Source organism: Gopherus evgoodei, unplaced genomic scaffold (assembly GCF_007399415.2).
Source record: "Gopherus evgoodei ecotype Sinaloan lineage unplaced genomic scaffold, rGopEvg1_v1.p scaffold_52_arrow_ctg1, whole genome shotgun sequence".
NCBI classification, from domain to species: domain Eukaryota; kingdom Metazoa; phylum Chordata; order Testudines; family Testudinidae; genus Gopherus; species Gopherus evgoodei.
Window position 1 is genome coordinate 612,212 of NW_022060073.1, and position 14,034 is coordinate 626,245.

At 53.9% G+C, this 14,034-nt stretch overlaps 2 protein-coding genes across 3 annotated transcripts in view; one reads left to right on the plus strand and one right to left on the minus strand.

The window, feature by feature from the left end:
- LOC115643199 (INSYN2B protein-like) overlaps positions 1-9,424 on the plus strand; it is a 42,952-nt gene extending 33,528 nt beyond the window's left edge. Inside the window, exon 4 of the mRNA XM_030547068.1 lies at positions 8,712-9,424. Coding sequence (XP_030402928.1) covers positions 8,712-8,907 — 196 coding nt within the window. The 3' untranslated portion in view covers positions 8,908-9,424. The remainder of the gene's footprint in view (positions 1-8,711) is intronic.
- LOC115643196 (dedicator of cytokinesis protein 2-like) overlaps positions 1-14,034 on the minus strand; it is a 243,020-nt gene that overhangs the window by 167,899 nt on the left and 61,087 nt on the right. The gene's annotated exons all lie outside the window — the stretch shown is intronic.

The window sequence follows — 14,034 nt, forward strand, 5'->3', positions numbered from 1 at the left end:
AGGGCTGCCGGCGGATGGGAAGCCCTGGGAGGGTGAGGGGAGCTGCCGGTGAGTGCTCAGCATCCACCCTGGAGCACCACAGAGTCAGCGACTATGAAAGTAGGGGATGAGGAGCAATGTGCAAACAGACACCCCCTAAGGGTTCCTCAGCAGGCCCCTATGCCCAGGGGAGACAGGTGAAGGACAGAGGTGCTGATGTATCCCATTGCAGGCCTGACGCACTCAGATGGAAGAGCCCAGTGCAAGGAAGTCTTGTCAGCCGTAGCTGGGTCACTGTGGAGCTCATGCTCAGCGTTGTTTGCTGCACAGTATAAGCCACGCTCTAGGTCTCAAAGTGGGCCAGGCCCACAGCAGGGGTGCGCACTTTAGTGCACAGACTCAAGAACTTTCAGCTGTGCCCTCGTGCCCGGGGACCTGTGCCCGGCAAAGCTAGGCCTGCCATAGCAGGGGTAAGGCTGTGGGCTGAGATTGAGGAGCATCGGCAGAGCTACAGTGGGACCAAATACTTCTAACAGGCTCGTCTGTCTAGCAGACAAAGGTAGATATGATCCAGGGACTGGAAGCTGAAGCTAGACAAATTCAAATCGGAAAGCGGAACATCACAATTAAAACAGCCCTGCAGCCCGAGCCCCAAGAGTCCGAGTCAGCAGACATGGAAAATCCAGTGGCTGCAATGCTTGGAAGCGAGACAAACTCAAAGTACACTAAGGCGCACGTTTACGTGAGGGTAACTAGAACAGTGTAGCCAGGGGTATGCTGGATTCTCGGTCGCCTGGAGTCTTTAAATCAAGATTCAATGGCTCTCGCCACAGGATATGCTCCAGCTCAACCAGAAGTTCTGGGCTTGATGCAGGAGTCACTGGATGAACTGCTCTGGCCTGTGTTATGCAGGTTAGACTGGTTCATCATGATAGTTCCTGCTGGCTTTAAAATCTGTGCCGTGCGTGGGGAGCCCATGGCTGGAATAGTGGGGTTCTGAGGGGTGAGATCAAGGGGCATCAGCAAAGCTGCATGTCTGTTTGGGGAGCTCCCTAAGCCTCCTTCCCCTCTCACTGGCCAGCACTCTGTGCCCTTCCCATCTGACTGAGCTAAAGAGCCTTTGCTGGAAAGTGAGGCTCTTGGTAAATGCCATGCAAGAGCTCTCCATGGGAAGTGACAGCCCCTCCAAACTGCCACCTCCTGGTGGGCCCCATCAGCCTGTGCCGCTTCTCCGCTGTGGCAGGCCCTCCCCCAGCCCTGACATGCCTCCTCCTTGGGTAATGGGCCCTAGTGCGTGGAGTTTGGGATCCCAGGGGCCCAGCTCTTAGTCCTCTGTGCCTGGGGGCAAGGGAGTGCCTGTCTCCATTTCCCTCTTTCCACAGGTCCACCTCAGTCCATGGCAAAGAAGCCACAAAGCCCTGAGCAAGAGAAAGGGGGAGGGAAGGGGGGACAGCTGCTGCTTGGCCTGTGAGTGAGGGAGGGCTGGGGGACACTGTCCCCATTACTCTGTGGGAGGGGGGTACTCTCAGCTGTTCACTGTGCATGTCAGGCCGGGTGTCCCAGTGCGTGTGGCTAAGGGTCTTTCCACATCTGTGTGCCCCGCTCTCTCTGTGCGTGTGCAAATTTGACCATTAATGACGTTTGGTTAGGGTCACTAAAGGCTGAATGGCATTCTGATGGCGGGGGGGTCTCTGAGCAATGCTGTGTGTTCGTATGGGTGCGCTTCTGCCCCCACCTCTCTTTGCATGCAGGATTCTGTCTCTTGTCCATCTCTGTGGGCGAGCGTCTCTCCCTGCTGCACTGGGTGCATGTCTCTCTTTGGAGGTGCCTTGTTGTGTCTGCATCTCTTGCTTTGTGCTTGTGTACACCAGAGCTAACAGCAAACGCCTCCTGTGTAGCTAGCGGAGGATTTCAGTGCTAACTGGAATTGACAGGTCTGTCTCCGTGGGCACGGCGGCTGGAAGAGATGTCACAGCTGCGGGAGGTGGATTGTGTAACTTGTCTCTGCCTGTGGACTCCTTCTGGGCTCAGCCGCCATCCACATGATGAACCAAGTGCTCCAGCAGGACCCACACAGGCACAAGGCAACAGACACTAGAGCAGCATTGTGCCTAGACCCTGTGACCTTTCCCAGACGCCAGGAGTCTGGTTCTATTGCAAGGAATGCTGGGTGACTGTCACACCGTACAGAAGAGACATCAGGGTAAGGAGCAGGCTGGGTTAGTGGAGATCAGTGCTGTAGCTGAGGGGTTAATGGTGGTGTGACGAACTGGGAATGTTCTTAATGTTTTCTCTGAATACTGTGTTGGTGCCTCAGTGTCCCCTATGCAGTTCCTAATATCTAGGTGGTGGGATAAGGGTGTGTGATTGCTGCAGAGGAAGGGGCAGTGCCCCTAAATGCCTGGCACTCTGTCTCCTAGCAACTGATGGCCTGGGCCCCCCCTCTGCAAAGGTGCCAGCTGAAGGTGTTGGAGACAAAGGGATCAGGTGACCTCCTGGCCCGGGAAAGGAGCTGAGCAGAGAGGAGGGGCTGGAGGGGGTTGTTAGCTGGAGCTGGCTGGGGTCGAGGAGGGAAGTGCAGATGTGGGGGTCTGGCTCACTGACCCCCAGAATGGACCCGGACGAGGGGTCTGGTTCACTGCATCTACAAGCTTTGTTTTAGACCCTGTTCCTGTCATCGAATAAACCTCTGTGTTACTGGCTGGCTGAGAGTCACGTCTGACTGCAAAGTGGGGGTGCAGGACCCGGTGGCTTCCCCAGGACCCCGCTGGGGTGGACTCGCTGTGGGAAGCGCACGGAGGGGCAGAGGATGCTGAATGCTCCAAGGAGAGACCCAGGAGGTGAAGACGTGTGAGCTTCTTGCCCTGAACAAGTCTGCTCCAAGGAAGAGGAGGCTCCCCAAAGTCCTGCCTGGCTTTGTGGGGAGCAGTTCCAGAGCATCGCCCGGGGACTCCGTGATGGGAATTCCCGGTGGAGACGGGAATTCCCTTTGGCCACTCCAGATCTCCATTTCCTCAAGCCCCTGGCGTACAGTGGCAAAGGCTCAGTCTATTATTATTGGCATTGCTAAGATCAAGGCCCCACGGTGCTGGGTGCAGCACAGCTAGCCCCTGTCTGGAGGAGCTCACAGTCACACAGAATGGACATGCACAGGAGCAGGGCTAACATGCCTTGAGGCCCAGAGAGAGAATACCTTCCCCACCGTCACAGGGGGAACTGAACACAGGTCTCCTGCTAACAACAGCCATTCTTCTACTGCCTATAGATAGAACAATGGCTCTGATCAGCTGGGAGACTGCAGGATTCGATTCCTTAAGGGGAAGAGCATGCAGGGGGCAGCTTTTGGGGTGGATCAGCCAGAGCATGGGGTGTGCAACCCCCCCTTCAATCATTAGGAGATACATTAACCATTTACACACCGCTCCCGCAGCCCCAGGGGCCATAAGGCCAGAGGAAGAATTTCTTCTCGCTCCATTCTTATCTGACTCCCCAAAGGGGCAGGGCAGGGACCTGGCTCCTTTCACTGTGGCGAGTCTCCATCCTCCCTGGAGTGCAGAAGGGATGTTAGGCAGAGGGCTACTGCCCAAAAGCCTGCATTCCTGCTGCTCCAGCCATGACGCACTCGAGTCTTGGGCCTGAAGAAGCAGAGAGTAGGGTGACGGGAGGCGTTGTGGCCACTGACTTGGGATCTGTAAAGGATCACTACGGTGCACCTCTGAAGCCTGTGTTGGACCCTATGGGCACAAGAGAGGGACAAAACGACCTAGGGCCTCACCTATCTGTTTGCTATAATCCCCTCTGGAGCAGCAGCCACACTGCTGCTGGAACACGAACAGCTTTGAGGAAGCAAGACACAGTGCTGGAGAGGGAAGAGCTCCTGGCCTCCACTCCTGACAGTAGCGACCACTCAGCTGGTGGGAAGGCAGAACTAAAGTGACCTACCAGGACATGGTGCTTCAACACTGCTGCAGTGCCCTTGCCCCAACCCCATATGTGCTAGCGCGAGGGGACACAGACACAAGCAGTAACTCTCCTACCCTAGACTCCCCTCACTGATATGTGCAGCGAAGACAGGCAGTAGTTCCTGCTGGCCCCCAGATCCCTCACCAGGCCTAGGAAGGGTTCCACCAATGGTGACAGATGATTTCAGTGAGAGCTCTCCCTGCAACCAACCAATCTGTCTGGGCCTTACTTTACACCCAGGCCTGTCTGGGCAGACCATCCTCCTGCTGCGTTTGCACTGCAGTCAGAGAAGAATTCCGTAGGATGCAAGGGGGCGTAATGAGGGTTAATGGGACTTAAAGGTGGAAAAGGGCCTAGTCTGAGGAAAACTCCCCAGCTGGGTCATGGCTGGGACATCACTTCCCAGGGAAAGGCTGGGAGAGCCCTGGGCATGGGCTGTAGGGGCAGTCATGGCGTCCTGTGCACAACAGGAACTAGATAGGGCTTCATGTGGCTTTGTTATGCCAGCTCCTCAAACATATCTAGCAAGCAGCATGCGCTCTCTTCTGTTCTGTGTGAGCTCTCTTCCACCTGGGGCAGTACAGTATCCACGCCCTCAGGATACTTCGGAGACTAACGCAGCCCAGCTCTTGCATGTGGTCACTCAGGGATCCAGTCTCCCTCAAACAGCAGGTTTCACTCTTCCACCACACTCAAAGGTCTGGGGCACCCACCCCGTCCTCAGTAAGGAAAGGGTTAACATGCTGCTGCAAGGACATACCTTGGGGCATTATGAGCAGCTGTCGACTTCTAATGCCTGCAGCCCAGAAAAGAGCTGGAACCTGCTTCTTGTGGAAGTAAGAGGGGGAAAGAGGCCCACCTGTGGCGTCTGCTCTCTCCTCAGAGGTGCTAGAGGATGGTGCTGGGCAATTGCTCCTCCACAGCCTCTCTTACATGGGGAGATGCCAGTGTATTCCATCCGCTCCTCGTTTGTTAACTATAGGGGCTGCTGGGGAGTGAGCGAGGCAGCCTGAGCTGTGGTGCCATCAGGCTGTGGATGGTAGTGCAGAGTCTCTGCTTTCCGAGTGCACACAGAGATCATTTGCCTCCTAAGCCTGCCATCAAAACCGCAGCCAGGCCTGGGGTTCAGCAGTTAGGTGCCATCTTAGCATGGACCATGTGTAACTTGAGCTCCCTCAGTGGCTGTGGCTTGAGAAAGAGAACAGGACGTTCACAGTCTGACTCAGAAGACAATCAGTGCCCACATCAGGGATGAATCTGAGCTGAGGCTGGCTGCGTAAGGATGGCACTCGTGTGTGATCTGAATTGGGGTTTCTGAGCATCACCACAAAATAAACAAACACCGAGAAGGAATGATAACACTCTGATTGAGGCTAGGGCCACCATCAGCCCCGTAAGTTTGCAGCTAAATCTGTGTCCTTGAGTCCACTTTGTGGGTGGGAGTTTCTGCTTGTTGAAGCAACAGATTTCTGAAGTGTCTCTGGCTCCGTGATCTGCTGCAGGTCAGTTCTGAAAGGTGATGACCTGGAGTCTGTTACATTTTTCAAGTGTCTGGGGCACATCTGGTTTCACAAAGGGAAGGTCTCCCACTGCAGCCTGCGTGTCCAGGCAGGAGCACATTAGCCAGGCAGCTCACCTACCAAAACAGTTGTGGCTGAGACATCATAGGCAGCTTTTAATGAGTGTTCTGACCTTCAGCTGCTTTGCAGCCCTCAGACTCCTCAGCTGGACTACAAAGGTAATACGGTTGGCCCAAGCATAGACATTATAGTTTGTTCTCACTGAGCCAACAGGGGTCAGAAGTTTGGCACAGGTCTTAGAGCTCTTGGAATCATCCCGGACAGTTCTCTGAACACATCTGCTCAGTGCACACCAGCAGTCGCACAGCTAACAGTGTTAGGAACCATTAGGGAAAGGATAGATAAAACAGAAACTCTCTCTGAAGCAGCTGGTGCTGCCTACTGCCAGAGAAAGGGTACTGGGTTAGATGGACTGCTGCTCTGATTCAGCATGGCAGTTCCTGTGGTCCCACGGCTGTCATGCCCAAGATAGCCAAATGGCCCCTATGGAGGACACCCTTTGTAAGAGTAAGGGAGAGCCTAGGACCTGTAACTCTGCTAAGAGAACTCTGTTCTGAGGGTGGAACTGCGAAAGGCTTAGATTAAGAGCCCCTCGAGTGAGCCTGCAACTGCAACCTGGCATGAGGTTGAGTCTGAAAGTTCCTGGATCCAAACCCTCTGATCCAAGAGAATCCTGAGCACTACCCTAGATGGGGGAGTAATCAGGGGCTGGCTTCTACTCTCTGCACTGAGGATGGAGGTCTAGGGTGGAGGGGCGTGGGTGTGGTCTTCCCCTGCATCCCTGTCAGAACTGAGCATGGAAGGCAGGTGTGTCTGGGGGAGGGGCACCCTCAACAGGGAAAATGACCTTTCCGTTAGCACCAGGAAAAGGCAGTGAGGGGAACCTGCCAAAGAACCCACATGGTTTGTGCGCTGACTGGTACCAGGCTCTCCCAGCGCAGGGTTCCAGGGCATGATGGGGTTGTTTCTTCTTCTCTCCCTCTCTTGCTATTATGGAAGAAGGCTTGAGTGCTGAGCCGGAGCCCTTTCAGCCTGTCATATCGTCCAGCCCTCTCAGTCAGACATGGCTCCACCAGCCCTCCCGCTAAACACCTATTTACAACAAGAGCGCTCGAGTGAGGCAGAAAAATCAAAGCCATTTGGCAAGTAAAAGGGAGCATCTGCTCACTGCTTTGGTAGCTGCCAGGGACTGAGGGAACATGGTACCTCCCCTCCTCATGTCACCCTGGCTGGAATGTGGCCAAGTCTGTGAGGCCATGTGACCGGGGGCCACTCACCTCTCCTGAGCGCCTCCTGTTGGTTGGGTGTGAACCTGCACTCACTCTCTCTCTGCTTCCAGCATCCCCTGTTGGAGGTTAACCTTGTCAGATGGCCCTTCAATGGTTGCCCTCCAGCTGCGTCACACTATCTAAAATGGATGAACAAACCCTTCCAGCGTAAAAGGTCCCACAGAACCTATCACTGTGCCCTTGGCATCTGCAGCGCTGCCTCTAGGCTCGGTTCTTGGCCTCTTCTGAGCTATCTTTGACTCTGTGCCTGCCATGGTGTAGAGCAGTGCCTGCAGGGCTTTCTCCCTGGAGACTCTTCGTCTTAAATGGTTCTTATTGCCCCAGGTCCCCAGCCAGGTCACTCCTTCAAGTTCAATGCTCTCCTGGGGTAACAAAGTCCAACAAATGGTGGACCCTCTGAGGGTCTTCAATCCCTCCCTGAGCCCATTAAATTTTAGCCCAAAACTTGTTCCCTTCTTGGGGCTTTGGCCACTCTGCAAGTGGCCAGTGGGGGAGACCCGGGCCCACCCACTACTTTGGTCCCGACCCAGGAACTCTACAAATAGCAGCTGCATGCTGCTTCCTTTAATGGTTGCTGCTCTTCTTCCCTGGGCCACTTCCCATGTAGTCCCTTCCTCTTCACCCTGACCTCAGGGCTGAAGTTCTCAACTCCTCTTCTTCCTCATCAAATGGCAATGCTACCAGAACCCATCATCTGGTTCTCTCTTGAGCTCCAGCAAGAAGCTGCCTGCCTGCCTGCCTGCCTGCCTGCCTGCCTGCCTGCCTGCCTGCCTGCCTGCCTGCCTGCCTGCCTGCCTGCCTGCCTGCCTGCCTGCCTGCCTGCCTGCCTGCCTGCCTGCCTGCCTGCCTGCCTGCCTGCCTGCCTGCCTGCCTGCCTGCCTCCCTCCCTCCTCTGGTCCCCACCAGGAACTGATCTGCTCTGGCCCTGCAGCTCCTTTTAACTGAGCTGGTAGGCTCTGATTGGCTGCTTCCCTGCAGCCTCTCTAGGCAGGCCTGGAGGACCCACCTTCACTGCTCCTTTTCTGGGGCAGGGTGAGGTCTCCAGCAGGGGGTCTCAAAAGGCCCAGTACACCCTGTCACAGGCCCCACCAAAGGTCCCAGAGATCTGAGGTCCAGGTTTTGGTGCACCTAGATGGGGCAGTGACTTCTGCAGCAGGGCTTGCCCTTGAGCTGATAGCAGCTGGGCCATTTCTGCTACCAGCCATCATATTGGGACGATCTTGGGGCTGGGAGTTCTCATTGGGGAACCTTCTGCTCTGGAATGTGCTTTCCCTTTGGACAGTGCGTGGCCCAGGTAAGCCTTTGCTGGTGGGCAAGGGCTTGCTGGGGTGGAGCAGTGGTTGAAGGGACCCTGATCACACATTCATATTGAATAACGGTCTGTTGTAAATGTGCATCCCCTCAAAGGCTAGAGTTGCTTTCTAGCCCTGGTGCACACTGCTGTGGCTAATGCCAGGGTGGTGGGTGAGTGATCCTTTGGGACCCAGTGGGAGAAAAGTTGTTCTATAAATGACTTAATTAGTTAATGTACATGAAGGGCCTTGAAGACAGACTGCTCATTCGTACTCTCATGTAAGCTCAGTAGCGCTCCATGGAGTTGAAATCATTCCCGTCTGACATCAGCTCAGCGGCTGGTGGGAAGTGTGTTGATGTCTCAGGCCAGTACAGGTGTCCACATCATAAAAGCCCCCAGCCCAGTTTGTTTTTGTTAACGGTCTCAGCTGAGACTGAGGCCTGAAGGGGCATGGACACTAAACTGCCCTGGCAAGGTGGATCCTGGCAGGGCAGGGCAGGGGTAGCTTATGGAAAGCAGACTCCACCACTGATTGTACTTGAATTATTATTGTTATTATATGAAATGTTTCTTAACATTTTCTTCTTTGTTCTGTGTCTCCTACAGCGTGGAACATGATTTTCGGCAGCAGGAAGGCCGCTTCCAGTGGGTGCTGAGCAGCATTGAGAGTGAGTCACGGCAAAGCTCCCCCACGACAGCCGAGGCCACTACACCAACTCGGCAAGAGCTGTCCCCGATGCCGAAGCTGCCTGCAAAACTGGACTCCAAAAAATCCAGGCGCAAATGTTTCTGGTTCCTTTGACACATGATGCTGCCTGAGGCGGATGCACAGGCCCATCACCGAGGCAAGAGGACATGCGTGAGGTCCCCACCGCCAAAGAGACGTTCCATTGCTGACACACCAAGCACTCTGTTCCTTGCTCTCCCTCTCTCTGAGGCTAGGGTTTGGGTAGCACCAGCTTTTGTATTCTGACCTCTCCCCTGTTTAACATACTAAGGCCCCTGTGTAAATAATGGGCGGGAGGGGGAGCACCACTGTACTTAATGAGAAATCAATAAATTCTAGGGAGACGCTATTTTTGCTACACAGGCCCTTGCCAGCAAGTTTTTGTTCTTAAAAAGGCACTGATTGGCTCCTGTTTGGAATATTTGGGGGTGTAATTAACAAAGAAGGCATGGAGATAACACTCTCTCCATGCACCCAGGGTGTCACTGCCATCATGGTAAACATGCTGAAAGCTGCTGGAGTTTTGTCTACACTAGGGCTCCCTTTAGTGCAGCTGAATGGCTGCTTAACACCCCTGCCTCCATCTCTGATCTCCAAGGGCAGGCACCCCTAGCATTTCCAACCTCTGTAGCTCCCCTTTCCCTGTGTAATGAAAAGCGCATTTCTACAGCATGGCTCCCGACAGAACAGTCAGCAGCTGCCTTTCAATCACTTCAGTGTCATTAAAAGTACCTGGAGGTTTGTCACTTCCAGGCTCAGAGTCTGGCTGATTCAGCAGCCTAATGAGAGACCCTGCAATTGTCTTTTACACACAGAAAAGTTGGGGGCCTGTGTTACAAGTTCTCCTCAGCATAGCACCATTCCCCTTCACTCCAATGGCCATCAGCTGTCCCTCCCCAGTTTGGCTTGTTGTCCAGGTGATAGGGTAACTAAGTCCTCTGCATTCTGGGTTGAGTAGCACCTTCTTATAGCCTTGATTTCTGAAATCACGTGTTGCAGGGATTAGTCAGAGAGCTGCAGCACAGCGTGAAACTTTCGCCATGCTATGTGAGCATCAGAAAGATCTTGATACGCAACGGAGACAGATTACGCCCAGAGGAACCTGACCTTTGAGTTTCCTGGATCAGGCAGCCAGCAGGGGGATGCAGGAGAAAGGCAGACACTAGAAACTGGAGGGAGCAGGGACATAGGCAAGTGCCAGTGAGTGAGCCCTGGGTTCTGGCCTGGTTCCGAAATCAAACTTATTCATTCACTTTTAAGTCTATTCCTCAAAATTCTGCAGAGCCTGTTAATGAAAGAGCAGATAGCACCAGTGGTGATATGCGCACCTGCCTGCTGTGGACATAGCTGAGACCAGCCCAACTCATTTCACACCACCAGTTTTTATCACTTGTGACCTGCTATCTCTAATCAAAAGCACTGTGATATTGAGTCCAGATGGAGAGGGGAAGTCAACCTAGAAATTATACTCTCCCTCCCACATGCAGCTGGCTCACAGGGAAGGAAGCTGAGGCTCCCTGGCTGCAGGATTCACTGACTAATTACAAGAAAGAAATTAGCAGCTCAAATATTCCAGCTTTTTCAAGGCTGCCCACAAGAGGAGAAATTCAATGTCAGTTTAATGAGGGTCCCAGATCAAAGGGCTGGAAGCAGCCAGTGGGTAGTGTCAGCATGCTGAGCACGGCACAGAAAACACTCCCTAATGCTCCACACAGCGTCAGCAAGATGTTGCCCTGCTCAGAAAAACTAAGCCTGAGCCGCACAAAGGCCAGGAGAGGGGGAAAGGAGAGGGCTCCACAGAGACCCCATGCAGCTGAAAGCAGCACAAAGGCCTCTGAATGATACTGTCTGTACATGATAATAGGGGATGGAAGGGAGGCTGGGCCCCAAGAAGGCCTCAGAATTCAATACCCATTGAAGTCAATGGCAGCTGCTGGTCCCTTGTAGGGGGACACTTTGCCCCAGCAGCAATGACAGAATTTATCTCACTGAAGAACATTGGAAGTCTCAGCATTTCAGGTGTCTGGTGCTTTACAGCGCTGCAACTTTTGCGCTCAGGGGTGTGGAAAAACACCCCCTGAGCGCTGCAAGATACAGCGCTGTAAAGCCTCAGTGTAATTAGTGCCGCAGTGCTGGGAGCGCGGCTCCTAGCGCTGCAAGCTACACCCATAAGGGATGTGGTTTACGTGCTGGCGCTCCGACCACACTCACACTTCGGCAGCGCTTTGAAATGTCAAGTGTAGCCATAGCCTGAGACTTGCTATGGCCAATGCACTATTCACAGCAACCCCAAGCCTGGACAACTGCTGCGAGGGAAGGATCACAAACCCAGCCAGGAAGAGACTGGGATCCATGCAAGCTCCAGGCTACTCCCATCTGAAACTAAGGAGCTCAGCAGAGAATTTGCATGCTGTCATAGTATCTTTCCCCAATCTGAACCTTGCGTCTGCTGGAACTGACATAACAGTAACCCACCCTGAGCCTTCTGTCCTTAACCATTGCAGGGGGAGGGATAACTCAGTGCTTTGAGCATTGGCCTGCTAAACCCAGTATTGTGAGCTCAATCCTTGAGGGGACCATTTAGGGATCTGGGGATTGGTCCTGCTTTGAGCAGGGGGTTGGACTAGAAACCTCCTGAGATCCCTTCTAACCCTGATATTCTATGATTCATTGACTCACTCCTAATCTGCCCTGAACTATGACATACAAATGGCCTTAACCCACCAGGAACCCCGTTTATTTTGGGTGGAACCATTCTTGCCCTTCTCCCCCTGTGTGGCAGGGAGGAGGGGAAGCTTAGGTCTCTGGTGTGGGGTTAAGTAGCCTGGAAATTCCAGGTGCATGGTTCATAGGTCCCAGCACTCCGGAAAGCAAGAGCTTCCTTTGGCCTGCAGGTTTTGTGAGCATCCATGATCAGTCTCTCCTTAGAAGCAGATGACTGGGTCACAGCTGAGAAGATCTATGTACCTTGCATTCCCCTCCCCCTCATGCCGCTGCAGACAGGGTCCCATGGGTGCCTATGTTCAGGGTGCTTGTGGGCCTTGTGTCAGATCCAGAGCCAGCTCCAGGCACCAGCCTACCAAGCATGTGCTTGGGGTGGCACCTTGGGACGGGGCGGCGCTCGGGATTTGGTTTTGTTTTTTTTGGTTTGGCTAGGCGGAGTTGGGGGGGGCGGACTTGGGCGGCACAACGCTCGGGGGGGCGGGGATTTGGGCAGCACGGCACTTGGGGGCGGAGACTTGGGCGGCACAACGCGGTGCTGGGGGGGCGGGGACTTGGGTGGTGTGACACGGCACTGGGGGGCGGGGACTTGGGTGGCGCGTGCGACACTGGGGGGACAGGGACATGGGCGGCACGATGCGACGCTCGGGGGGTGGGGCGGTGCTTTTTTAATTTGCTTGGAGCGGCAAAAATGTTAGAGCCCGCCCTGGTCAGATCATTCACCTGGAATGTATTGGGCACCAGGACAGGATGGCAGGTCCCTGGCTGTGGCATCTAATCAGTGAAGCTTTTAGCTTGTGCAGTTTCACAAGCCCCTACAGCCAACAGAGGCTTCGCAAGGAGGTGGCATTCCTAGCCAAATGATTATTTTCTTGTGCCCTGATGAGCAGATCAGATACCTGAGTGAGGACAGGCATTTCCTAAAGGGGTGGGATGGGAGCTCTGAGAGGTGCATCTGGGTTGCTGGGGTCACTGGACAGGCCAGCATGGGAAACAGAGGCACTCGGGGGTGTACCAGATAACAGTGCCAGGGGCTGCTGGGGGACAGTGCAAACCGATGTTCCCTCACGGCATGGGTAGGTGGGGCTCTGAGGGAAGGGGACAGAAAGTGACCACAGAGCTGTCCCCTGGGATTCTTTCCCCCATACCCCCATCTGCTTCCCATTACACACAGGCTCAATTACGCTGACAAAGACCGTGGTTCAGTTTAGCTCTGTGCTCATGAGAAGCTTCCAAACCCGGGCTGGAAATCTGACTTGCAACAACAGGCTCTGAGAAGATGCTGACTGTTGCGCGCCACCTAGGAACAGTCAGTCATGAAGCAGCCCTACACCTCTGGATGGAACCAGGGAGTACAGAGGCAGCATATAGCTGATAAGTCAGGCCAAGACAGCTACCAGACAGCATTTCTGAAACTCAGATGGTTCAGGTCTTGGAAAAGATTCAAGGGGAGATGGCTGGGATCAGGTCAAAGGGTTAGATTCTCTTTGTACTGAAACTGGTCTCTAATGACCTCATCCAGTTCCTCGTTACTACTATTATAAATCATGCGTGTAGCTCCATTACTGCTCCTTTCTGCCCTCTTTTCCCTGGGATGCCAAAATACACAACCCAGAAGCAAGGGTAACAAAAAACATAATGCTAGTGAGCTCAAATCCCACCTGATCCCCACCAAGCCTCCTTCACTCGCTTGGACCCCACACTCTAAAGGTCCTGGTCATAGACCGGCAGATTCAGAGCTCCAGTCTCTCTCCCTCCACAAAAGCGCTGGAGAGAGAAGTGTATGAAAGGAGATGCTATGACTAGCTGGGCCACACCCTGTCTGCCTCATTTACAGCACTGACACAGTGACTGAGGGCAGAACTGAATACAGAATAGCTTAGCTAAGCAACCCCATAAGGCCATTACCGCCAAGGTCAGAGAGGAGTATTTAGGACTGAATCCGCAATCAGTTCGGCAGACAAAGCCACTTAATGATGAGCAAGAGACAGGGTTGGTGATCTGGAGCTGGAAGAGCTTCCTCACCCTTTGTGTCAGGCAGGCCAATGGGAGCTCTCCTGAGAAACTGCCCAAATCACGCCAGGAAACCAGCCCATCCACGCGGCCGCAGTGAAGTGATTCTAGTGAAGGGAGTCTGAGCCTGCCAATTGTGAGAGACTCCTTGAAGAGGCAGATATCTCAAAATATACACTTGAAACCCATTGCAGGATCAAACCAAAGCCATTAAAGAGAAGAGCCTTGTTCACTCCTTGAACCTTGGAGAATGAAGGTGCCAACTCACAGGGATCAGTGTAACAGCAGCATCAAATGAATCCTGGGGATGTCTATCCAAACGTCCTGCCAGCAGCCTGACCGTGCACAGACCTGAGCAGGGCGACCTGCGGGAGAGACCCTCAAGCAGCCTCCAAACAGAAACCACACCAGAGCCAGAGCTTCGGTGAGCCTCACAGCACCAGTCTGCCATGCCCGTCACTCCAGATT